This window comes from Nomascus leucogenys, chromosome 12, assembly GCF_006542625.1.
Source record: "Nomascus leucogenys isolate Asia chromosome 12, Asia_NLE_v1, whole genome shotgun sequence".
Taxonomy (NCBI): Eukaryota; Metazoa; Chordata; class Mammalia; order Primates; family Hylobatidae; genus Nomascus; species Nomascus leucogenys.
The window spans coordinates 80828316-80855885 of record NC_044392.1 but is presented as its reverse complement, the minus strand read 5'-3'; the positions used below and the strand labels follow the sequence as shown (position 1 = coordinate 80855885).

Sequence of the window (27570 nt, the reverse complement as noted above, 5' to 3'; positions counted from 1 at the left end):
TTGCACAAGGTTAGCAAATAAATCCAGGAATGAATGGAATCTTAAAACTCGTAAAAAAACAGTGAAAGGTAATTCACACAAAAGATACAAAATCCAAAATTGTCAAAAAAGGTACAGGGAAAAGTAAACATCCTTGTTATTCCTATAGGGCAGCCTTGCAATTCTCTCCACAAGTCATTAGTGGTAATGGTTTCTTGGAAATATTTTCAGATTTATTTTATGCCCATATCAGCATTTTTAACATCTTTTGTCATAAATGTCATAAATAACAATGTTATTGATATATATCCTTTTAAAAACACAAATGGTAGTATGCTATACTTGCTTATTTTAGTTATGAATATATGTAGAGCTGCCTTGTTCCATTTTACATATGTATGGTAATGATTTAACAGTCCCAAATAGCTGGACATTTAGATTTCCGGTATTTTTCTATTACAAACAATGCGTCAGTGAACATCCTTGTTCTTTATTATTGTACACAAGTACAGGTACATCTATCTGTAGGATAGATTCCTAGAAAGTTGAATTGCTGGTTCAAAGGTTTGTGCGTTCTTAATCTGTACATTTTTTGATATATATTGGCAAATTGCCCCATAGAGATTGTATCCATTTTTCTCTCCCTAGCAGGTGTGAGAGTGCCTATTTCCCCACAACCCACATGTTCTCAAAAGGTAGTTTCTAGCTGTGATTTTAATTCATGTCTCTTACATTGATTTTTTAAAATTTGTATTTATATTATTATTATTATCATCATTTGAGACAGAGTCTTGTTCTGTTGCCCAGACTGGAGTGCAGTGGCACTATCACAGCTCATTGCACCCTCAACCTCTTGGACTCAAGCAGTGCTTCCACCTCAGCCTCCCAAGTAGTTGGAACTACAGGCACATGCCAACACACCCGGCTGATTTTAAAATTTTTTGTAGAGATGGGGGTCACTCTATGTTGTCTAGGCTGGTCTTGAACTCCTGGACTCAAGAGATCCTCCCATCTTGGCCTCCCTAAGTGCTGGGATGACAGGTGGGAGCTACTACGCCTGGCCTGTGTCTTTTATTATGAATCAGGATTAATATCTTTCCATACAGAGAATAATTTGTAATTTTTTTCCTGTGATTTATCTGTTCTTGAGTTGTGTTCATTTTTCTGTGGTATCATGGAAAACAGCCCTTTGTGATATATGTTACAATTATTATTTTTCAGTCTTTTTGTCATTTGACTTTGTTTATGGTATTTTGTTTTGTTTTTCTGCCTTACAGAAATTCATGTATTTGGATTTATCAGTCTTTTATGGCTTCTAGGTTTGGGGCCATACTACACTCAGATTATTATTTCTTTAATGGCTTTATTTTTATGATTTTATTTGTCTTTGCTTCATCTGGAGTGTGTTTTTGTGTAAGGAGTGAAGTGGAAGTTTTGTTCCAAAATCACTTTTAATGAACACTCCTTTTCTACACAATGTCATTTGAAATGCCACATTTATAATTTTTTTTTTTTTTTGAGACAGAGTCTTGCTCTGTTGCCCAGGCTGGAGTGCAGTGGCGCAGTCTCAGCTCACTGCAACCTCCACCTCCTGGGTTCAAGCGATTCTCTTGCCTCGGCCTCCTGAGTACCTGGGATTACAGGAGCATGCCACCACGCCTGGCTAATTTTTGTATTTTTAGTAGAGACGGGGTTTCGCCATGTTGGCCAGGCTGGTCTTGAACTCCTGAGCTCTGGCGATCCACCTCCCTCTGCCTCCTAAAGTGCTGGGATTACAGACATGAGCCACAGCACCTGGCCCAATTCTATTTTAGTCTATAAATGTAACATCACTCCAACAAAAATACCTCCTAAAATTAGAGCCAGACAAGCTGTAGCTAAAGCTCATGTGAAAAGATGATAAGGAATTGTGGTTTTACCAATAGACCTAGCCTTTCTGGGTTCTCATCCAGGCTTGCTGCTTATTAGCTGTGTATCCTTGCACAAGTTACTTAACGTCTCTGTCTCAGATGCCTCTTCCATGAAAGGGGATACTAGTATCTGCCTGGTAGATTATACTGTAGTCCTCCTGACAGCCCTACATCTGTCTGGCTGCAACATGGATCACGGGCTGGAATAACACAAAACTGGAAGTTGGAAGACCAGTCCAAGGTAGTTGGAGCTATCTAGGTAATAAAATGATGAGGACTGGAACCAGGGAGGTGGTCTGGAGAGAAGGTTAAGTATACAAACTGGAGATGTTTCAAGGGAGGCCAAATTGATGGGCCTTGATGAATTAAGGGATGTAAAGGAGAGAGGGAGCAGTCAGAATGACTCCCATTTCTAATTAGGCAGATGGGTGGGTGCTGAAGTAGTCACTAGGACCACAAACAAAGGAGCGAGAAGTGGGTTTGGGGATGGGGGATGGAAATGAGCTCAGATTTGCAGATGTTGAGTTTGAGGTCTATGGAACATCCAGGCAGCTGGATATACAATGCCAAGCACATAGCAGGCTCTCAGTAAGTATTTATAGAATGAAAGAATATCAGGAAGAGAATTATAGGAAGGGAGATGTATAGGGAGAGGGAAAGAAAAGAAGAGAAGGTCTGGAGCTCAGGAGACAGATTATGCTTGGGATTTAAAATTCATTATCCTACAGATGGCACTTGAAGCTCTGGACATAGATGAGATTGTGTAGGGAGAGTGTAGAGTAAGAAAAGATGGGCCAGGCGTGGTGGCTCACGCCTGTAATCTCAGCACTTTGGGAGGCCGAGGTGGGTGGATTATGTGAGGTCGGAAGTTCAAGACCAGCCTGACCTACGTGGAGAAACCCCATCTCTACTAAAAATACAAAATGAGCTGGGTACGGTGGCGCATGCCTGTAATCCCAGCTACTCGGGAGGCTGAGGCAGGAGAATCGCTTGAACCCGGGAGGTGGAGGTTGTGGTGAGCCGAGATCATGCCATTGCACTCCAGCCTGGGCAACAAGAGTGAAACTCTCTCAAAAAAAAAAAAAAAAAAAAAAAAATGAAGAGGGCTGAGTGTAGAAGACAGAAACCCAGCACAGCAATTTGAAGGATAGGCAAATAATGAGTCCTTCAAAGAGACCAGGAAAGGGTGTCCAGAGAGATAGGAAGAGATGCAGGGAAAAGGTGTTTCCCCAAGAACCAATGGAGCAAGTTTCCTCTGGAGGAGAAGGGGGTCAAGAGGAAAAGAGAATCACCTAACATTTTTTGAACACCTGCTTTATGCCAGAAAGTTTATTTAACCCTTACCATTTAATTATCCCCCAATTCTAAGAAGTGTGGATTACCCCCATTTTACAGATGAGAAAGTTAAGATGCAAAGATGTTCTGGGAGTCAGGTGAAAGGATCAGCCTAAGAATGGTAGAAAAATGCCTGTCCTTCTGAGGCAAGTGGGAAGGGGGCAGAGATAAAAGCATGAAGGTAGACAGGAGACAACTGAAGGTGTTCATGTTCGAAGACCTAGTTTCTGTTTGCTCTCTTTTACAGCTCTACCTCATACCTAGGACCCAAGGAAGGTATTGACAAAGTGGAAGCTGCCTTAAAGGATGAGACACTCCCACCTTTTTGTCGCCTATGACCAATACAGATTCTAAAAGACCAGAGGTCAGGAGCAGTTTCGTATCAATTTCCTCCTTTTCTGGGACCTTCTACATCCATCAGTTTCTATTTTATAACCCACTCACCCTCAGTATGTAACTTTTGAGTAGTAGTTTGTACGAGGAACTATGCATGAAGGAAATACAAACATGAGTGAGACAGAGTGAATATTCTTAAAAGTTGAGCCTAGTGAGGGACAGAGAGCATGGATTGGTGATTTCATTAATTAGGATTGGTTTCAGCTGAGTGTGACAGGACACCCACAAGAATGGTGGACTTTACAAGATAAAGGCTTTTTCTCTCTCATGTAAAAATAACAGCTACTAGAGAATAGCAGCTACTTAATCATGAGAGATCCAGGTTCTTTCTTATTCTTCCATCCTCAAAATGCAGCTTCCACTTCCTGCTCCAAGATGACTGCTTCTGGTCAACATACCAGGAGCCATCAGGTCAACATATTAGCTTGTGGGAAGGAGATGAAAGGGCAGAGAAGGGCCCTACCCCAACCTCATCCATCTTTGAAGGACACTGCCTAAAAGTTGCACATACCACTTTTTTCTACTCATATCCCATAGGAAGGTGGGAATTACAGCTTTTTTCCCCCAGGTGGCCACATTCTCAGCCAAAAATCAAGTGTCCTGTAACTACAGAAGAAAGTAAAAGTCCAGCAATTTCTGCCAGTGATGCTGAAACAGGTGTGCAGATAGCTGTAGTGCAAGACAAGAATAAAAGTGTGACAGAGATTTACACTTACTAGTTCTGTGACCATAGGTTAATCTCTGTGCCTCAGTTTCTCACTTATAAAATGGGATAATAGCACCTACCTCATAGGTTTACCAAATGCCTAAGTTATTACATACAAATATGTTACATATGTACATACAAACTTAGGTACATAAGGGTAACATAAAAATAAGTTATATGTGTAAGTCCTTAGAACAGTCCCTGACAATAAGTGCTATATAGACATTTGTTAAATAGAAATAAATGGAGTAAAAATAAGCACAGGCAAATAGGAGTATATACATCAGTGTGGAGAATCTGAAAAAGGCTTTCTGAAGCATGTAGACTGTCAGCTCTGTGATGGCTAGGATGACCTCCTTTCCTGTGCACCCCTAGCACCTAGTGTGGTGCCTTGCACAGAGGAGATGCTCAAAGTATTGGTTGCTGAATAGGCTTCAGGTCAGTACTATTTTGTTAGGTGAAATGGAGGCAGGAAAGATATTTTAGGTGGAATTAACCATATGAAGAAAGACATAAAAGGTGAACCTGTCATGGTACTTGGTATGCATGGAACTCAGTATATGTTGATTGAGTGAATGCTCAGTATCAAGTAGTTTGGTTTGGCTGAAATGTATCAGTCTGGTTTGGACAGAAATACACATCACTCTAGAGAATTTAATGTAGGGAATTGTTCCACAGGTGACAGAAATGCTGAAAGTGTTGGCAACTCAGATACTGCAACAGTAGGAAACCTCTACCACCTCTAGTGCCAGAGGGACAATGGGAGATGGTGTTACCAGAACCTGGAAGCCTGAGTCATGGCTGGTGGGGGCTGGGAGCATGGTGGGGCCGCAACCCAAACCAAGGCAGAGGAGAGAAATACCCTGGTTTCTTTCCTCTTCCTGCCCGTCTTTTGTCAGTGTCTTACTGTGAAGCCAGTTGGCAAGGGAACCTGGGAAATGTAGTTTCCTGCAATCCAGACACTCCAGAGCAGACCAGAGAAAGGGTGTGGAAAAAGCTGAGAGAGAAATAGGCAAATAAGTAGCACAAGTGAAGTTTAGGGCATGAGTAGGGAAGCAGTGAATATAAACCTGTGGTGGCGTCATTTTGTGGAGGGGCTTGAATGTCAGGTCTTGAATGTAGAGTTTCTGTATGTGTCATTACGCAGAGGTGAGCCATAGAAGGTAAAATGCAGTATGGCCTCATTAAAACTGTTCAGTGGGGAGGTTGGGGGAGAAAAGGGAAACAGTAGCTTCCCTTTGAGTACTTGTTATTTGCTAGACATGGTGCTAGTTTTTATTTAATCATCTCAGAAAGATGATGTGTTTAGTTCTGGATATGTTGAATTTGAGATAACTTCCTAGTACTTCATATGGGTAATTTGCAGTTAATTGGAAATGGGAGTCTGCAACAGAGGGTGGGGGATAGAGATGTAAGGATGAAGACTCTGGTGTCCTCTGAAGAGATGAGAGCAGAAGTTGGAGAGGGAGGACAAGATACTCAAGTCAAACAGTATAGAGAAAGAAGATGAGGGCAGGCATTAGAGAAATCAACAATTTAAGTGATGGACAGAGTAAGAAAATAAAGAGTAGGTAGGAGAAGCAGAAAAGCCGATCTTCCTGCCGAAGCAGAGCAGCTCAAGCCTCAAGAAGGGGAAGATCAGTAGTGTCAGATGACATTGTCTGGTTAGAAGGGATGAAGACTGAGAAAAAAATTGAATATAGCAGTATGTAGGAACAGTTTCTCTAGACTGGCAGGGCCATGAGGTGGTAAGGCAGCCTTCATCAGATGGCCGTGGCTGGTTTAGTGAAGGAGGAGTAAGTAGTTTGCTGAGGCTAGGCGTGGAAGTTGGGTTCTGGGAGAATGGAAGTGTCCTGTATCTCCTGCGTGCTCTTTGGGTGTAGAGGCTACATTAGCTTCCCTGCTGTACCCAAGTGCTTATATAATGCACAGGACTCAATTATTTGTGTTAGCTGACTTGCAGGATGAATGACTGAATTTGGCAGAAGGTATTTAAAATTGAATAAATGGATTGTGGAGTAGCAGTGAAAACCCAGCTGAGAGTCAATAGCTTCATTATACTTTCCTGAATCTCAATAATCTAGACTGATAAGAATAAGAATAGTGAGTGTTTCCCTGTCTGGGATTGGTGAGGCGAGAGTAACAGAAACCAAAAGACTATTAATAAAGAGACTAGTGGGGCATACAAAGAATTTTTGAAATGTCTGATGAATTGGGTCTAGATTGGTTAGGGAGAAAAATGTATCTTCATGGGGATAGAGGATTCAGAGAATGAGTGGCTGAAAGGCTTGAAATCATGATTTCACAGTGTTTGGGGGGTGAGACCCAGGCATCAGCATTTTGAAGCCACCATAGGTAATTCCAAATTGCAGCAAAGGCTAAGTTGGAGAGAACTGAAGGGAAGGCTAACAGGGTAACAGACAACAGATACAGACTGGAGTAGTCTTGAGTTAAGAATCTTGACCACTGAATTCTCAAACAATGAGTCTAAGGCCATGATAGTGATTCGCTAAAGTGAACTGGAAATGAGGGTAACTGGAATTGATAAAATTGAGCTTGAGGAACTACAGGGCCATCTTGATTTGAAGGTATATCTTGTATGTCCTCCTAGAAATCCTCTATGCACAAACTTACCTAATTTTACATTTCATAGTTCGAGATGTCTCATTTCTTTGATAGAACACGGATCCGCTTATGACATTTAATTACAGGTCATGGTATTGACCCTACTTCTTGGAAGCTTTTTCTTCGCTTCAAAAACTATGTGACAATGAGAATAATTGCACTTTACATTTTAATTAGACATATGCTTGGGGAATTGGTTAATTAGAAAGCCCTTTTTGTTTCAACCCTTACTGAAAACTTTTAATAAAGATATCAATCTAATTAAATAGTACAAATTCCATCAAGTAAACAATTGGACATTTTTCAATGGTTTGGGATCTATTGTAGGTAATTATTCTGAACAACAGTTGTCACTCCCTGAGAGACTGAATACCTGGTACATATCTCAGAAATGTTAACTTTTTTTTCCCATTATGATATTTTCTTTAACTTGCTGTTTCTAAGAATGGGATCCTATTAATGTATATCAGTTACTAAGGTTTTGTTGAACTTTCTTATATAGCCTCCCCGCTCCCCACTCCTTTTGTGACATGTAGTTATGGGACCCAAAAAAGACATTTTCCCAGGTTTCAGTAAAAGGAATATTGGTGTTTCTCTAGAGCAGTTGGTTTATCATACAGCAGAACACTGAACACAGAACTGATTGTGTTAGATGCTAAGAACCTAGCCCAGAGCCCACCTTTATCAACTGTGGTCTTACAGCATCTACTTTGTCTTAAGAACATTTTGGGCTGGGCGTGGTGGCTCCCGCCTGTAATCCCAGCACTTTGGGAGGCTGAGGCGGGTGGATCACCTGAGGTCAGAAGTTCAAGACCAGCCTGGCCAACATGGTGAAACCCCGTCTCTACTAAAAATACAAAAATTAGCTGGGTGTGGTGGTGGGTGCCTGTAATCCCAGCTGCTCGGGAGGCTGAGGCAGGAGAATTGCTTGAACCCGGGAGGCGGAGGTTGCAGTGAACCGAGATCATGCCACTGCACTCCAGCCTGGGCAACAGGGCGAGAGTCTGTCTCCAAAAAAAAAAAAAAGCATTTTGGAGCCAGATGGTGTATAAATACAGCATTCTTTTGGAAATCTTTCCAGATCTTCTCAGGGGTATCTTGAAGGTCTCTTTCACCAGCACACCTGACTGTGGCAGCCCTTTGGATTCTTTACACTTTTCTGGTATAAAGCCTTCAAATAGTTCCAGTTTGCTGGGCACGGTGGCTCACACCTGTAATCCCAGCACTTTGGGAGGCCGAGGTGGGTGGATCACTTGAGGTAAGGATGGCAAAAACCCCATCTCTACTAAAAATATAAAAGTTAGCTGGGCTTAATGGCATGCCCAGTAGTCCCAGCTACTTGGGAGGCTGAGGCATGATAATCGCTTGAACTTGGGAAGCGGAGGTTGCAGTGAGCTGAGATGGCACCACGGCACTCCAGCCTGGGTGATGGAGTGAGACTGTCTCAAAAAAAAAAAAAAAAAAAGTTCCAGTAGGTGAATTGAGTTTAGTGACACAGGCCAAAGTCAGTAAAACCTGTTTCTCAAAAGACTTGCTTATTAAAAAGCAAAACATAATTTCATCCATTATTTAAATATCCAGGTATTTGCAGAAGGCCAGAAGCACTAAAGGAGACAATTCTCTGATACTGGGTCCTTATTTAATCCAGTAGAAGGCAAAACATAGTATTCCAGAAACAAAAGTAGTTTTTTTATAAAAGAGAGCAGACATAAATGCTTCCCTAACTCCACCTATGAATGTTACTGTCAGTTCTGCTATTACTAGCTTGCGACTCCAAGCAGTAAATATGAGATTTTGGACATAGGTATGGGCAGACTTCATGACTAAAACACCAAAAGCAATGGCAACAAAAGCCAAAATTGACAAATGGGATCTAATTAAACTAAAGAGCTTCTGCACAGCAAAAGAAACTATTATCAGAGTGAACAGGCAATCTACAGAATGGGAGACAATTTTTGTAATCTATCCATCTGACAAAGGGCTAATATCCAGAATCTACAAAGAACTTAAACAAATTTACAAGAAAAAAACCCCATCAAAAAGTGGGTGAAGGATATGAACAGACACTTCTCAAAAGAAGACATTTATGCAGCCAACAAACATGAAAAAACGCTCATTATCACTGCTTATTAGAGAAATGCAAATCAAAGCCACAATGAGATACCATCTCATGCCAGTTAGGATGGCAATCATTAAAAAGTCAGGAAACAACAAGTGCTGGTGAGGATGTGGAGAACTAGGAACACTTTTACACTGTTGGTGGGAGTGTAAACTAGTTCAACCATTGTGGAAGACAGTGTGGCGATTCCACAAGGATCTAGAACCAGAAATACCATTTGACCCAGCAATCTCATTACTGGGTATATACCCAAAGGATTATAAATCATTCTACTATAAAGACACATGCACATGTATGTTTACTGTGGCACTGTTCACAATAGCAAAGACTTGGAACCAACACAAATGCCCCTGAATGAGATAGACTGGATAAAGAAAATGTGGCACATATACACCATGGAATACTATGTAGCCATAAAAAAGCATGAGTTCATGTCCTTTGCAGGGACATGGATGAAGCTGGAAACCATCTCAGCAAGAACGGAAAACTAACACAAGAACAGAAAACCAAACACTGCATGTTCTTACTCATAAGTGGGAGTTGAACAATGAGAAAACGTGGACACAGGGAGGGGAACATCACACACTGGGGCCTGTTGTGGGTGGGGGACTAGGGGAGGGATAGCACTAGGAGAAATAACTAATGTAGATAGGTTGATGGGTGCAGCAAACCACCATGGCACGTGTATACCTATGTAACCTGCATGTTCTACACATGTACCCCAAAACTATTATTAAAAAAATATATTTCATATTTGCTGATATCTCAAGGAAGCAGTATGCTGGAAAAATAAGAGGTAAAGTGAATAGTAACATAAAGGAAGCTACAACTCACCAAGTATCAACAGAAATGACCAACACTCCTTGGGTACCAGAAACCAGCTTAGCCAGGGTGCATACTGTACCACTGGAGAAGAGGTAAGCTGGGTTAATTTCAAAGAACCCCTGGCCAACTCAAAATTATATTGTTTAATCCTGTTTTACTTGGACCACAACACTTAATCTAGATAAAAACCAATTATTCCTTCCTGTTTCAGTTGCCAAGCAAGGAAAACAGCTCCTCTGCCCAAGCTTTCTAGGTCATATTCTTCGTATCTTTGTATCCCAACTTTCTGGATCTGAATTTTATAGCTAACTATAGGGCACTGCCTCTGTACCGTCTCCCGTCCCCTACACAGACACACTCACACATACACACATAAAACTACCTATTAATTACAATAATGTTTATATATCTTTGATCATTTTTTAAAGTTCTTTGAACATGTTAGCAAACTTTATACTTCCTATCTTTTAATTAAATTTTCTTTAAATAACTAAGCATTGAAAACTTTACAAACCATCAGTTATCTTAAAATGGTTGAGATTCTTTTTCCTTTTTTCCCTTAAAGAGTCTACGCCAGGGTGGGCCTTGTAGACACCCCTATTTTCTAAGGGCATGTAATTGATTCTCAAATCAACTTTTTCCAAATACAAATTCCTGTACGAACAGGGCCAGTCTATGGCAAGTTAATGTAGATGATGGTGTTAGTTTTCAAAACGTCTTTAGTAAGTAAATAAAGGAGCAATGTAAAATGTTGCAGTTTGCTTGGTAAATCTTAATTGCGAAATTTCTTCTTCTTTCGGAACTTTTTTCCTGCTGCATTTGCTGCTTTTTCAGCCATGATCTCTGAGTACTTCCTCCGGTTGTATCTGAAAAAGAAAAATCAGAACTTTATGTTGGATATATCAACATTAGAAATTAATATAACCTTAGGGTAAAAGTTGGGAATGGAGTGGTGGACAAGTATAGTCTCTGACCTCATAGCACTTGCTTGCAATCTAGGGAGAAAAAATGGCAACTGTAGTAGGAAGACTTTCCTACTATATGCACTATATCCATCTATCTATCCATGTATCATCTATATCCATATATGATCTATATATGCACTATATCCATCCACCAGGCTGTATCAAATGCTTTAAACATTTTTGAGGGATAAAAACAGAAAAATCAGGACTAAGCAAAACAAAAAGTCACACTTAACCTGAAAATGCACAGTATGACATATATATTTCTTAGAACCGACCAATGGTTTTCAAAGTGTGGTCTGTGGAGTAGACCCTTTCAAGGGATTCATTAGGTAAAAACTATTTTCTCAAGAATACTAAGGTATTAATCGCTTTTTTCACCCTTGTTCTCTCATGAGTGTAGTGTTTTCCAGGGGCCACGTGATGTGTGGTATCTGCAGAAGCAGGTATGAGCCTCTGTCTTTAGTTAAGCCAGACATTAAAGAGATTTGCACTAAATTATTTTTCATAAAAATATATATTCATGTTAATGTTATGGGTTATTTTAAATGAGTTATTTTTAAATTATTTGAAAATTTATACGTTTATATATATTTTAAAGCAAAGTATACATATTATAAAATAAATATAAATTCCTTTACCTTCTGAATTCAGAATCAGCCAGCAGTTCTTCCACAATAGTTCTTTTCCTTTGCTTCTTGGGAATTCGTGAATGGTAGAAATCAGCTGGATTGTCAACAATGGTTCCAATCTGTGAACAATTGATTGAAATAAGTCATGCACTGAGTGCCAAGATGCCTTCATACTTCAGTGTAGCTCTAATTATATTTAGAGAAAGGAATGGAAAGAAGAAGCTTACATTACACTAATAGTAATGTAAATTTTGCCATTTATTTAAAGCAAAAAAAAAAAGTAGCACAGTGGTGCTATTATGTTTCTTCAGTAGTTTATGGTAGATCCAACATTTCTTTGCTAAACACTAAATTCATGATGCACAGTGTAACTAAAGGAGAAAAGTGGAACAGATAATATATACTTTTTGTTCTGGTTTCCAAATCAATGAATTAGACACATAAATTCTACTACATACCTATTTGGTTTCCTAGGTCATCACAAAGGCTGCCAGCTTGGCCTACTTAGTGATCATTCTGTATTTGTTCATACACTCAACTGAATAAAATTTACAGTGATCACTATGCACCAGGCACTGTGTTACATGTTAGGGAAACAAACAACATCTGGTTCCTGCAGTGAGGAGCCTGCAGTTTTAAGGCAGCTCCACAAAAAAGTAACTAAAATATTAAAGCATAACATGTGCTGAACAAAACACTATAGATGTTCTGAAGACAAAGTGACCAATTGTACCTAAGAGAGGTAAGGCAGATTTAACAAAGAATGACAATTTAGCTTGAATTTGTATGGGTAAAATTTCACCAAGCAAACAAGAACCATGGATATGCAAAGTCAAATAATGCAGGGACTGGTATGTACATGTTCTGACAAGACTGAGTGGCTATGTGTGTTGGAATTTGTTGGGCTATATGATGAAAGGCAGGTGAACTCGTTTGGGTATGGATTATTAATGGCTAAATTAAGGGATACAGATCCAATCCTGTCATAATTCATCCCTCAATGTTTCTGAGCAGAGGTGTAACATGAACAGATGAAAACATTTTAAAAACCAACTTGGATTAGTACACGTGATACCTTCTTTACCCCTCCATCCCATATGGACTCTTGCTGTTAGGCTGGTACCATTCATACATTCACATAGTGAACTTTATAGGTTCAACAAGTTTTAGCTGACCTGGAAACTATTTGTAACACCATCTCTCTAAATGTGATCAAATTAAAAGTTAGTGGCTGAATTGGGTAATGGCCATTCTTATATGGCCTGCACAGATACGGTCCATACATTAGGCATGCACAATGGAAATATCCTCTATTTTAGGAGTAAACTTTAAAGATCACTATAGTGCTTTCCAGACTAAAATTCACACATCATCATCACTATTCAGTTTGCTTCATACCTGGAAGTACTTGGGGAAGCCATCTCTATCATTTTTCTTGTAAAATCTTTTCGGGTCCATGCTGGCTCTCATCTTCAGTGCTTTGAGATCATTTTTCAGTTCATTTGTCATTTCAGGAGCTTTCATACCAAACCAGCCATCCCCTGCTGTTTTTTGTCGTTCTTTCTGAAATTATGATTCAAACATAAACATTCTAACAGCTAAGAGTATACATTATAATTCATTTCCCCTGAAGTAACACATACAGAAAGTTTTGTAAATTTTTTTTTTTTTTTTTTTTGAGACAGAGTCTCGCTCTGTCGCCCAGGCTGGAGTGCAGTGGCGCGCTCTCGGCTCACTGCAAGCTCCGCCTCCCGGGTTCATGCCATTCTCCTGCCTCAGCCTCTCCGAGTAGCTGGGACTACAGGCGCCCGCTACCACGCCCGGCTAATTTTTTTGTATTTTTAGTAGAGACGGGGTTTCACCGTGATCTCGATCTCCTGACCTCGTGATCCGCCCGCCTCGGCCTCCCAAACTGCTGGGATTACAAGCGTGAGCCACCACGCCCGGCCGAGTTTTGTAAATTAAAAACAAATGGTTACTTTATTGAAAGCACTTAAATCCAGAATCATAGAGATAAAAGGAATTAAATCACAAAAAGTGACTTCTCTGCTAAATTAGGCACAGGATTATCAGTTTCATAAATGAGGGCTCTGTAAAATCTATTTTCTGTCTCAGAGAGTAACTGCTGACTTGCTGGGAGAATAACACACAACTTCAATTTTTATTGTCTAAAACAGACTATAGGCAGTAAGAAAATGTACAAAAACACTTTCATTTCTAGAGCTTATATGTAAACATTTTTATTCAGTCACCCAGGAGTCTCAGAAAGCCACTCATATAAGGATCCAGAACCTTGTGTTATTTCTACAATAAAATAAAATACTATTCTTTTGAAAACTCCTACAAGTTATTTAATTTTGTTTCATTCATACAACAAGTATTTAGTTAGTGCCTACCATGTGCCAGGGTGCTCCATATTATAGTAACATTACTAGAGTACCATCCTCAACTTTCCTCCAAGCTCTCTGGATAACTAGTTGAAATGGCAGATAGAAGCAATCTATATATATATATTTAAAAAAAAAACTCTACTTATATATGCACCATTGTGGCTGCAAAGATGTGAAAATCTATACATAATGTGTTTATGGTACTATATTTTACAGCCCTTAGAAATCTGTAATTATTTTCTTTGGACTCATATATAGACCAACAGATACAGTTTAATTGTGCAGTTACGTTGTATAAGCTGAAAATATATAGCCAAACATATCTAAGCATTTTAATTAAGTCACTGTACTTACTCTGCGTTTTTTCTGAAGTTGATACTTTGATTCACTATATGGTGGAACACAGTGGTTTTTCTCAAAATCAGGTGTAATGACGGCTTTCTGCAGAAGCTATAAAAACATAAAATTGGCTTTAAAATAATGTCAGAATGTTATATAAGTTTTTCAACAGTTTAAACTTCTATAAGTTTTAAAATTTTTAGTCAGCCTGGCAAAGTGGCTCACACCTATAATCCTAGTGCTCTGAGGAGGCCAAGGGAGGAGGATCACTTGAGGCCAGGAGTTTTAGACCACCTTGGTCAACATAGCAAGACCCTGACTGTAAAAAAAAAAAAAAAAATTAGTTGGGCATGGTGGCACACACCTGTAGTCCCAGCTACTCAGGAAGCTAAGGCAGAAGGATCACCTGAGTCCAGGAGCTTGAGGCTGCAGCAAGCTATGACTGTGCCACTCACTCCAACCTGGGTGACAGAGTGAGACCCTGTCTCCCCCCACCCAGCCCCCAAAAAAAAGAAAAAAGAAAAAAAAGGCCAGGCACGGTGGCTCATGCCTGTAATCCCAACTCTTTAGGAGACCAAGGCAGGACAATCACTTGAGGCCAGGAGTTCAAGACTAGCCTGGGTAACATAGAACACCATTTCTCCAAAATAAATAAATAAATTTGTGCAGTCAAATCTGTTTATCTTTTCCTAAGTGATTTCTGTACTTTTGTTACTTGACTAGGATGATTATATTCTCCTAAAACTCTGTGTGATTAAAGGAACCTCAGGTTAATTAGTATTTTTCTCAGTACAAGAACCAAGTAAGACTGCTCTGTAGCTCTCAAAATAGTTTACAGGAATATAGTACAAGCATTAATTTGGGACTGACATTTGAAATGATCAACTCAGAAATTAACAGTCAGCCACACAATTCAGGTTCAGGCCTAGATGTTTCTGTGTGGTATAGGTAGCCGTCTAGGCTTTCCTATCACTCATAAAAGGGGGCATGATATTTACTTAACAAATGATTAAGAGTTTGCTGTGTGTCAAGTACTGTACGACGCTCAAGGACAGTGGTTCTCAATTGGGAGCATTTGGCAATGTCTGGAGACATTTTTGGTGGTGGTGAGGATACGGAAGAATGCTACTGACATCTAGTGGGCAAAAGATGGATGCTGTTAAACATCCTACTATGCACGGAACATCTCACAACACAATTATGCAGCTCAAAACATCAGTGGTGCTGAGACTGAAAAACCCTGTTTTAGGAATATAAAGAAAAGATGGTGAGTTAACATATCACATGATCAATAATGAATCAGATCTATGCTAGATGTTATGGAAACAGAGGGGCTGTGAGAAGGACTGGAGGTAAAATGTTCCCCAAGGGCAACGATCAATTATTGTTGCACTTGCTTGGGGAAAAGCAGGGTAAGTTCAGGCAACTACAGTAGTCTTCAGTGGCAAGAACAGAGCACATGACTGTTGGGTGGGGTAGAGAGGTACCTTGAAGGATTTAAGAGAATACTATGTCACACCTGTGTGTGTGGTGTGTTTTTTGCGGCAGGGAGGAGAGATGTGGTCTCGTTATGTTGCCCAGGTTGGTCTCAAACTCCTGGGCTTAAGCAATTCTCCTGCCTCAGCCTCCGAAAGTGCTGGGATTATAGATGTGAGCTACCTTGCCCAGCCAGATTTGTGTTTTTAGACAGAGAAATCTACAAGTATGGAGGATGGCTTGAAGAAGAAGATGAAAACAAGATCAAGGCCAGGCTCGGTGGCTCACGCTTGTAATCCCAGCACTTTGGGAGGCCAAGGCAGGCGGATCACGAGGTCAGGAGATCAAGCCCACGGTGAAACCCCGTCTCTACTAAAAATACAAAAAATTAGCCGGGCGTGGTGGCGGGCGCCTGTAGTCCCAGCTACTCAGAGAGGCTGAGGCAGGAGAATGGCGTGAACCCGGGAGGCGGAGCTTGCAGTGAGCAGAGATTGCGCCACTGCACTCCAGCCTGGGCGACAGAGCGAGACTCCGTCTCAAAAAAAAAAAAAAGAAAGAAAACAAGATCAGTAAGGAAGCCACTGGAGTAGTCTAGATGAGAAACAAAGGCCTGCACTAGCTGGTGACAGTCGCTTGAAAAGGAGGAAGCAGAGAAACATCTTCCCCTAGAGGCTTGGTGACTGACTACAAAAGGAAAAGAGATTTTGGTTTCATTAGCCAGAAGAGAGAATACAAAAAGAGGATTCCTGGTTCAGGCAGGGAAAGGGGAATTAGTGAGGTCAAGTGCCTGAGGACATCTAAATGAACAAATAGGTACTTGGATTTAAAGGTCTGAAAGTGAAAGTGAGAAGCATCAAGGCTAGAAAATACAGATTTAGGAGAAAGCAGTGCAAGGTGTTGGCTAAAGCTAAGGGTTTGGGTAAAGTTACCCTAAGAGTAATTCCTTCTGAAATTATATGTAAAATGTCTATATGCACATGTGCATTTTTTTCCGGGTGGAAGAGGCAGGCAGGCATTTACAGCTTTCAGATTCTCAACAGTCTACATTAGTTAAGAACTTAAGAACTAAAAGTATAGCAAGAAAAGGGAAAAAAACAAAACCCCTGGGATCATAATTGGTGGGTGTAAGATGAGGAACACTGACCCTGTATTGATTTATTTTTAAAGCATTATCATTCATAGATAGGATTTTATGGTAAAAAGAAATGACTGTTTTAGAGAGAAGGAAAAAACTAACACATTAGGCCAATGTGGTTTCACCGTAGGAAAATCAGTCTTTTACCAAGGACTAATTTCTAAAAGTGATTGGTTAGTTCTGTGAAAACCTAACAGCACAATAAACTTACCTCATTTTTCTTTTTCTCCTTGATCTGTGTTAGGGTTCTCTTGTTAGACTGTAGTTTATCTGCATTGAAATTAATATACAAACCACCCAACTGCTTGATACTCAGACCAGGGTCTATGCTGCTGCTTGTCAACTTTAGACTGAAAAAGAAATCACCACTTAAAGATCAAGTAATTAAATCAAAATGGAAACAAGTAAGATGTCATTTTAAAAAATCACTTATTCTTCTCTTCCCTTGTATTGTCCAAAATAAAGAAAAAAAAGCATCTTATTTTTACAAGGAATTCCTGAAAAAACTCTAAATAAATATATTTTTCATCATTTTATTTTATTTTATTTTTTGAGACAGGGTCTCACTGTTGCCCAGGATGGAGTGCAGTGGTGACCACTGCAGCCTTGAACTCTTGGGACTCAAGTGATCCTCCCACCTCAACCTCCCTGGGTGGCTGGGACTACAGGCGCGCACCCCACACCTGGCTCATTTTTTCTTTTCTTTTTTTTGTAGAGACAGAGTCTCAATATGTTGCCAAAACTGGTCTTAAACTCCTGTAAATATTTTCAATCTAGTAAAGTCATTTAGAAGAAACTCTGGATGAACAATGAATTAAACAAAAAAGGTTTTGGGGGAACACATCCAAATTTATTCTCCAGATTTTCTTTCTTTTTTTTTTTTTTGAGACAGAGTCTGGCTCTGTCGCCCAGGCTGGAGTGCAGTGGCGCGATCTCGGCTCACTGCAAGCTCCGCCTCCCGGGTTCACACCATTCTCCTGCCTCAGCCTCCCGAGTAGCTGGGACTACAGGTGCCCGCCACCACGCCTGGCTAATTTTTTTAGTATTTTTAGTAGAGACGGGGTTTCAATGTGTTAGCCATGGTGGATATTCTCCAGATTTTCTTAGAGAAGATTAAGGCACCGGGCGCAGTGGCTCATGCCTGTAATCCCAGCACTTTGAGAGGCCAAGGCGGGCGGATCACTTGAGGTCAGGAGTTCAAGACCAGCCTGGCCAAAATGGTGAAACGCTGTCTCTACTAAAAATACAAAAAATTAGCCAGGTGTGGTGGTGCACGCCTGCAATCCCAGCTACTAGGGAGGCTGAGGTAGGAGAATCTCTTGAACCCAGGCGACTGAGGTTGCCGTAAGCCGAGATCGCATCACTGCACTCCGGCCTGGGCGACAGAGCAAGCCTCCGTCTCAACAACAAAAAAAAGAAGATTAAGGCCATATAAAATATCAATAGATTTTGTAAAGAGATTTTATAAATTACAGAAAAGGAGAGAAGAGAATATACCTGACAATTCAACTTCATATATAGGTAGTGAGTTAATAAATGTATACATCTCCATTTCTAAAACTAATGAGAAAGGCAGGTTCTTGAACTTCCAAGTTATCAAAACTTCAATGTTTTTTCCTGGGTGACTAAGGGCATTTGCTAGTATCTCTAAAGCGAGTCTCGAACAGCAATGAGCATCCATCCCACAGGAGTGTTTTAAAAATACAAATATCATACCCCAGACTTACCAAATTGGGATCTTCTAGGGTTGACCCGGGCTCCTGCTGTATTTATGTAATAATTTCTACTTTATATTATGGAAGGGTCCTTTTAATAAGCAAGTACACTTGGACTTACAGTAACTTTCCTCCCTAATTATCCACATACACTGAGTAGTTGAAAGCATAATCAACCTCTACTGGAAAGTGAAATCATTCTAGTGCAGTGTCTTGGCAGTAATTCTCAACCCTGAATGTATATATGTAGTCCCCTGGCTGGAACTACTGGCACATGACACCACACCCAGCTTAGGGTGCACTCAATCTTTTTTTTTTTTTTTTTGAGACCAAGTTTTGCTCTGTTGCCCAGGCTGGAGTGCAATGGCACGATCTCGGCTCACTGCAACCTCCACCTCCCGGGTTCAAGCAATTCTCCTGCCTCAGCCTCCTAAGTAGCTGGCATTACAGGTGCCCGCCACCACGCCCAGCAGCCAGGCTAGTCTCCAACTCTTGACCTCAGGTGATACACCCACCTCGGCCTCCCAAAGTAAATTTGCACTCAATCTTAAATGATCATTTGACATTATGGAACTCTAAATTCCCAAATACTCACAATATTGAAAAATGGATACAACCCGAATGTCTATCATTACTTGAATGGATAAATTCATTGTTGTATGGTCATACAATGGAATACCACTCAGCAATAAAAAAGAATGAACTACTGGTATATACAGTAACGTGGATGAATTACAGAAACAATATTCTCAGTGAAAGAATGCAAGCAGAAGAGAGTATATATTCTTTTTTTTTTTTTTTTTTGAGACAGGGTCTCGCTGTCACCCATGCTGGAGTGCTGTGGCGTGATCTTGGCTCACTGCAACCTCTGCCTCCTGAGCTCAAGTAAGTGACCCTCCCACCTCAGCCTCCCCAGTAGCTGGGACCACAGGTGCTTGCCACCATGCCCAGCTTTTTTTAAAAATTTTTTGTAGAGATGGGTTTTTCCCATGTTGCCCAAGCCAGTCTTGAACTCCAAGGCTCAAGTGATCCACCTGCCTCAGCCTCCCAAAGTGCTGAGATTAAAGGCACGAGTCACTTACTGCTCTTAACAATCACATACGAAAATCTTAACATATGATTTTTTTTTTTTTTTTTTGAGACAACATCTCCCTCTACTGCCCAGGCTGGAGTGCAGTGGCACAATCATGGCTCACTGCAGCCTCAATCTCCAGGGCTCAAGCAATTTTCCCACCTCAGCTCCCCAAGTAGCTGGGACCACAGGCGCACAGGGCACCACACATGGCTAATTTAAAAAAATTTTTTTATGTAGAGATAGGGTCTCCCTATATTGCCCAGGCTGATCTCAAACACCTACTTGGGCTCAAGTGATCCTCCTGCCTCAGCCTCACAAAGTGCTGGGATTACAGGCATGAGTCACTGCATCCAACAGGTTGATTTCTAATATGTCACCAAAAGGAGCACCTTTAGCTATGATTGGTGGGAAAAATATGACTAAAATAGGTATCCAAAAAGACAAGGGAAATGCTGGATAGAAGAGCCATTCCATGAAGAACCCAAGGCGGCGATTTTCTCATTCCCCAGGCTAACATTTCATATTTTTATGGTAAATTAACCACTTGAAACACATGTATCAAAAACTTATAAAAATAAAGGAAAAACTTACAGTTTAGCCTTTGTGCTATTTAGTAAGTCTTCTTCATCACTAAACTCATCTTCATTTTTGTCGTGGTCTGATGACTCTTCACTTTTTTCATCCTCTTCCTCTTCTTTTTCTTCCTCAATGGCAACCTCACTTGCCTTGTCTTCCTCTTCCAAGTAAAAATTTTTATCAGCACTCATTCCAGGAGTTGTGTCAATTACAAACAATGCATTGTCACATGACAGACTTCCTGTGTCTCCACTTAATGACTCCCTTTGGCCACTATTTTCAACAAAACATAAAGTATCCTCTTCATTCTCACTGTTTTCAGACTGTTGGCTTTCATCACTGCTGAGAACTAATAAGACAGAATTATCTTTACCCTGAGATGTGCTGGGCGCAGACGTGTATAGTTTGGTATCACATTCAAAATCTACATTCCCTTCACCGTTCATGTCTTCACTGACACTTATAACTGTGGACTCTTCTTCATCATCACTACCACCACAATCACCAAACTTTGTCAAGTCACTTGCTTTTATGGGGCTCTTTTTCTTGTTATTCCATCTGCCTACTTCCACAGTTGCAAATGTCTGAGTTAATGATTTCATTACAGCCTCAGAGTTCAGATTAGAGTGCACTGATACAGCATTTTTATTTTGGGGGGTTGAATGTCTCTGAGAAACTAACTGTTGAAGGCTAGTGTCCTGAAGTTCAGAAAGATTCTTCAGCTGAGAACTTTTCTCATTAATTTCTTTCCCCTCATCTGTTATTCCATTGGCATCTTCATCCAAATCCTTACAATTCTGTTTTGTTTCTTTAAGAGATTCAACATTGGCCTGTTCTTGCACTGTTAATATATTTTCTGAACTTCTGTGGGAGAAATCATCATCAAAGTCATTATTATAGAAATTTGGCTTATTTATCTCAGAAAGAGATCTTGCTTGTAAATGGGAAGTTTGTCTGGTATCTGAATCCTCTGAATTCACAGGTGTACCCACGATCTGTTTCTCATTTCCTGGTACAATCTTACTACCTTTCTTTTCAGTTTGTGCCTTTAATTTCCTCTGCATACTCCTGGTTTTTCTAATTGCAATTCCAGAGAATGAAATGTCTGAGCTTGATGTCTCAGCATCAGATATAGCTTCTATATGAGATTCTTGGCTTGGATCTGTCAGAGATTTAGCCTTACTTCTTCTGGCTCCTGTCGTTTTTTCTGTGGGAAGCACAATTCTAGAAATACCTGAAACATGAGATTCTGCTTCAGAGACTATTTCTTCAGTGTAAGACTCCTTTGTTGGAGTTACTTTCGGCTTTTTCCTAACACTGGACACTGGGGAGCATGCAATTAAGATCTGCCTTCTCCTAGTTACCCTTAAAATGGTATCATGGTGCTCAGACACAGAATAATTTGACTCTGCCTCAGAGGTCTCTCCATCCGTAGATGGTTCGGTCCCCTTTGGTAGTGAGCCTGTAGTTCTGCTCTTCCTCTTTCTAGCTTTAGGAGTTCTAGGGATTAAACTTTGTTTCCCAGTGGTCTGTGATTCAGCAGTTTGGGCATCAGATCCAGTACTACTTTCCGGATGCGCTTGAATCCCATTAGCAGCAGAACTCTGCAAACCAGAGAAAACACACTGTAATTTAGGTAGGGCTGGAACAAGGGCAAAGCAAATGAAGTACTGATCCCAAAAGCTAAAACCCAGCAAACAAGATTACCTTTAAAATAAAAAACCCGCCCAACTCATGATTTTTAAAAAATCAAAATTTGGCCGGGCGCGGTGGCTCACCGCTGTAATCCCAGCACTCTGGGAGGCCGAGGCAGGTGGATCACGAGGTCAGGAGTTCGAGGCAGGTGGATCACGAGGTCAGGAGTTCAAGACAGCTTGACCAACATAGTGAAACCCCATCTCTACTAAAAGTTAAAAAATTAGCCGGGCGTGTTGGTGCGCACCTGTTATCCCAGCTACTCAGGAGCCTGAGGCAGGAGAATTATTGGAATCCGGGAGGCAGAAGTTGCAGTGAGCCGAGGTTGCGCCACTGCACTCTAGCCTGGGCGACAGAGCAAGACTCCGAATCAAAAACAAACAAAATAAAATCAAAATTTAAACACTGGATCCAACTCCGCATTTACTTCACTTGCCTCATCCTTCCTACATGTAACTTCAGAAGCAGAACAATTAAAATTTTTCTGTTTAAAGTCAAATATAATGGATACACCAACATTCTGACCCACCTATAGAAGAAGGGAGAAAGGGAATATTAACTCTGAACACCGATGCATTTAGGAACACACTGATGGAATCAGTCGCCGCCCTTACCTTTACGTACAGGAAAAAATCGCCGCCGCTCTGTTCCCTGCATCGCAGAGTCAGAATGAGACAGCCGACTAACGCCACTAAGAGTCACCAGGCGACGACACCACAGCCCTCCTCATGCCTTAAGGAGGTGATGCTGGACAGCCGCCAGCCTCCCCACGTGAAAACGAAGCTTTTTTTTCCAACCCACCTAAATGTGGCTTGTGCGTGGTGGCCGAAATTAACCCTCCTTGGTGCCGTGTTAACAGTATGGTTTAAAAGCTTGAACTGTGCTTCTGCATTAAGAAGTTGAACGACCCAAATAAAGTTATCTAACTTCTCTTCCATACTAAAAATTGCCTTAAAAGACAGTGGTGAGGGCTAAACAGTTTCCGTGACAGGCTTAGCACGGGGCCTGGGAGACCCAAGCGCGCGACAAGCTCGGGTCCCTTCTGTCGGCAGGTCCTCACCCTTAACCGGACCCTTGCGCCGCCCCGCCTGCCTGAGCGCGGCTCTGCGAAGCGGCGAGAAGTAGGGAAGACTGGATTTCCTACCTTTTGCCCGGAACTTTCAGCCGACGCGGCTTGGATGCTGGCCTTAGCCCGTGCAGACCTGGTAACCACCATCTTTCCGGCTCCCCCGCGACCACCACGACTTCCCTCTTCCCTGGCGCTCCGGAAATGCGTCAGAGAATTGCCTCGAGCGCGTTTTCCGCGTAGATCCGAGAATTCGCGAGAATGTCCGCCCAGCCAGTTCAGGCCAGGGCGGTCAGAAAAAAAGGGCCAGGGTTTGAGTGTGCACTTCAGAGCTGTAGAAGACAAGCCAGATTTTTGCTGGGAAAGATCTTCATGGGGGCAGCGAAGCCCGCAGTGACAGAGGGCCTTAGCGTACCCGTTCACATGAATTGTGAAAACGCACCTACATGCCATCCGTTCTTTCATTTGTTCCGTAGAATCGTTTGAACCCTGGAGGCGTTCTTTCATTTCTACGTTCTAAAGAGCTTAATGTAGCCATTGGTGTGTCCAAGGGAGACGTTTGAGATATTTGTGCTTTTTTTAAAAAACTCGGAGACGAAGTGGAAAGCTATATAATCTAAACGTGAGATGGTGTTTAGGGATTGGGAATAGCAGAAAAGAAAAAAACGTTAAATTTTAAAGGAGAAGAATAAGGTTTTGTTGTTGTTGTTATTGTTGCAGTGAAAGGAAGAGTATGACCAGAATCAAGAGGGTTTTTTGGTTATCTTTTGAGATAAAAGGTAGAGAACTATGTTTGAGGGGATGGGAAGGGATTGAAAAAATAAACGCAAATTATTGTTGGAGGTGAGAAAGGATGGATGGGTGCCTCACCAAACCTAGTCTCTACTTCTTTATAACAGAAAACCAATTTTTTATTTAAAGTCACAGAACACTGTGTCGATGGACACACTGCTTCCCAGCTTAAAATAGCTTATTTTATAGTCTCTCTTGCAGCCAAATGTGGCTACGTGACTACGTTTTAGCCAATTAGGTATAAATTGTGTGCATGTCTTTAGGGGCGGCATCTAAAAGAGAGGAGGCCGTCCCTGACTTTTTTTTTGGAGACAGAGTCTTGCTCTGTCGCCCAGGGTGGAGTGCAATGGCGCAATCTTGGGTCACTGCAACCTCCGCCTCCCGGGTTCAAGCGATTTTCCTGCTTCAGCCTCCTGAGTAGCTGAGATTACAGGCGCCCGCCACCATTCCCGGCTAATTTTTTTTTGTATTTTTAGTAGAGACGGGGTTTCACCCTGTTGGGCAGGCTGGTCTTGAACTCCTGCCTTCAGGTGATTGGCCCGCCTCGGCCTCGCAAAGTGCTGGGATTACAGTGCTGGGATTATAGGCGTAAACGACCTCGCTTGGCCCTCCTGATCTTTTAAAGTGCATTTTACTTCCTGGAAAGTTGGGTTCGCTGGTTTTCAGGCAGCAAGTTTGTGCCGTAAGGATGAAGGCATGCTTTAGAGATGGCATAGCAGTGAGATGGAAAAATCAACTCGTGGAGCTGCCCTATGAGCCCTCAAGAGCCGCCTTCTAGATTTTTCACCTGAGGGAAACACCTTGTTAAAAGCCACTGTTAATTAGAGATTTTTCTATTTGCAGCCGAGCCTAATGCTAACTGAACTGGATAATAAACAGAGATGTGGTTGTAGTCAGAAAAGAATGCACCTTCCTTTGAGCCAGGAGGAAAGAGTTGATACCTGAAACAGAGAGGAGAATGTGAATGCAAGTATGTTCAAGTGGAGTGAAGAAGAGAAGATTTTGGATAGATAACAACCTCTGTAAGTAGGTGATACATCTCAGAAGAATGGAAATGGTTTAGATCAACTTTTGTGGCAAATGTGGTAAGGAGCAAAAATAAATTTTAGTAGGGCCAAGTAGCAGTGAGACTATGTAAGATGATGAACAGAAGAGAAAGGTTAGATTTGAAGAGGAGACAAATCGTGTAGAAGGAAAGTGAACCAATTGGATGTAGGTTGTGGAGATCAAAGCATCAAAGAACAACAGCATCAATCATAATAGTATTGGCCACTTAATATCTGCCGGATACTAGTCTACGTGCTTTACATGTATTCACTCATTTAATCTCCACAACTTTAATTTGAGCAAATGCATGAAAATAGAAATTAAGATGACAGAGGTAGGTGTAGAAAACTGGAGAGAATATTAGAAAATCATGCAATGTCTAATATTCACTTGCAAGCATGGCCCTTTCAAGTAAAGAAAAAAAAAGAAAGGAGAAAACCAACTCATATATAATCTAAGGTCAAGAAACAAACATAAGATACTACAATTGTCAGTACATATTCATAATATGAGAAGATTGAGCTGGTCTATCAACAAATCTACCATAGGCCAAAAAAAAAAAAAAAAAAAAAGCATTTTACATGGGCTTACCAGGTTTGCCCTATTCTTTGCCTATCTTCTTTATCTGAAGTGGATTTAGGGCAAATACAGTATATCTAATTTTAGGTAAATGTAGTATATACAATACAGTTGACCTTTGAACAACACGGGTTTGAACTGGGAAGTTCCACTTACGCAGTGATTTTCTTCTGCCTCCACCACCCCTGGAGAGAAAGACCAACCCCTCCTCTTCCTCCTCAGCTTACTTATCATGAAGACAAGGATGAAGACCTTTATGATGATCCACTTCCACTTAATAGTAAATATATTTTCTCTTCCTTATGATTCTCTTAAAATTTTCTCTAGTTTATTTTAAGAATGCGATATATAATATATACAACACATAAAATATGTATTAATCAACTAGTTATCTGCAAGGCTTCTGGTCAATAGTAGGCTATTAGTAAAGTTTTGGGGTAGTCAAAAGTTATCTGTGGATTTTCAACTGTGCAGGGGGGTTAATGCCCCAACCCCCACATTTTTTAACGGTAACCAGTACTATTACTCAGGCCCAAAAGGAAATTTACCTTAAATAATCTATATTTTACTAATTAAATCCTTAAACTGAAAGGTCAAAGCTCCCTGGAATTTTAGGCATTAACCAAAAGATGAGAGTTTTAGTGCATGAGCCTTCTAAAAATACATACTATTCATGGTCATTCTGCATTGTTACATGTAAAACATTACTATTAAAATTAAGTTTGACCTGTAAGATGGTCCAGTGATCCCATTTTCTGGTCTTCAAACCTTTGAATGTGGGCTGGACTTAGTGACTTCTAATGAACGAGTATGACAAAAATGATGGATGTCACTTTCAGGATTAGGTTAACAAAAGGCTGGCTTCTATCTTGCTCTCTCTCAATCATTCACTCTGTAGGAAGCTAGCTGTATGTTGTAAGCTGTCCTTTGGAGAGAACACTGTGGCAAGGAACTGAGTGAAGGAAGCCTCTGGCCTACGCCCAATGAAGAATTAAGGAACTCAGTCTGACAACGTGTGAGGCACTGAGTCCTGCCAACAACTACACGAGTGAGCTTGGAAATAGACCCTCAATCCAGCCTTCAAGTGAGACTGCAGTCTTGACTTACCTATTGCTGCATCTGGATGCCTCAAAGTCATCCAGATGCAACAATAGATAACCAGTAGTTATAGATTAACTTCATCTTTCCTAAAATTTCAAGTAAAATAAATAATACAGGCCAGGTACAGAGGCTCATACCTGTAATACCAGCACTTTGGGAGGTTGAGGAGGCAGGATCACTTGAGCCCAGGAGTTTGAGACCAGCCGGGGCAACATAACAAAACCCCATCTCTACAAAATATATAAAAATTAGCCAGGCATGGTGGCATGCGCCAGTAGTCCCAGCTACTTGGGAGGCTGAGGTGGGAGGATCACTTGAGCCTGAGAGGTTGAGGCTGCAGTGGGCCATGATCATGCCACTGCACTCCAGCCTGGGTGACAGAGCGAGACCCCGTCTTAAAAAAAAAGAAAAAAGAAATAATACAGGATGTACTCGTGTCTAGCTTCTTTCACTCAGCCTAGTGTTTCTGTAATTCATGTTATTGTGTATACCAGTAGTTGATTCTTTTTTATTGCTGAGTATTTCATTGTATGACTATGTAACAATGGATTTATCCATTCAGCTGTTGATAGACATTTGGGTTGTATCTGGTTTTCAATATTGTATTTGGGGACTTTTAGAATTCTGTAATGTCAAATGATCATTTAAGATTGTGTGCAAACTAAGCTGGGTGTGGTGGCATGTGCCTGTTAGTCTCAGCAACTTGGGAGGCTGGAGCAGGAGGATTGTTTAGTTCAGGAGTTCTAGGCAGTAGTATGCGATGATCACACCTGTGAATAACCACTGCAGTCCAACCTGGGCAACATAATGAAAACTGCTCTCTATAAAAAACAAAAACAAAAAACAAAGGTTGAGTGCAAAATAAAGACATTTCAGACAAACGGGATCTAGAAAATTTACTGTCCCTGAAGACCTTTGGTAAAGAATTACTAAGGAGGCTAGGTACTGTGTCTCATGCCTGTAATCCCAGCACTTTGGGAGGCTGAGGTGAGAGGATCACTTGAGTCCAAGAGTTCAAGACTGGCCTAGGCAATATTGCGAGATCCTGTCTCTACAGAAATAAAAATTAGCCAGGTGTGGGTGGTGGTGCAT

The 27570-nt window shown here is 41.0% G+C and overlaps 1 protein-coding gene across 1 annotated transcript; it reads right to left on the bottom strand.

Moving 5' to 3' along the window:
* Positions 1-10280: 10280 nt before the first annotated feature.
* On the bottom strand, positions 10281-23161 carry DNTTIP2 (deoxynucleotidyltransferase terminal interacting protein 2). The gene is made up of 7 exons (XM_003260063.4): positions 23038-23161; positions 20214-21802; positions 17044-17182; positions 14237-14332; positions 12891-13055; positions 11502-11611; positions 10281-10761 (listed from the first exon to the last, which is right to left on the bottom strand). The coding sequence occupies exons 1-7, from the start codon at positions 23107-23109 to the stop codon at positions 10668-10670; spliced, it is 2265 nt and encodes a 754-aa protein (XP_003260111.2). The 5' UTR covers positions 23110-23161; the 3' UTR covers positions 10281-10667.
* Between the last annotated feature and the right edge of the window lie 4409 nt (positions 23162-27570).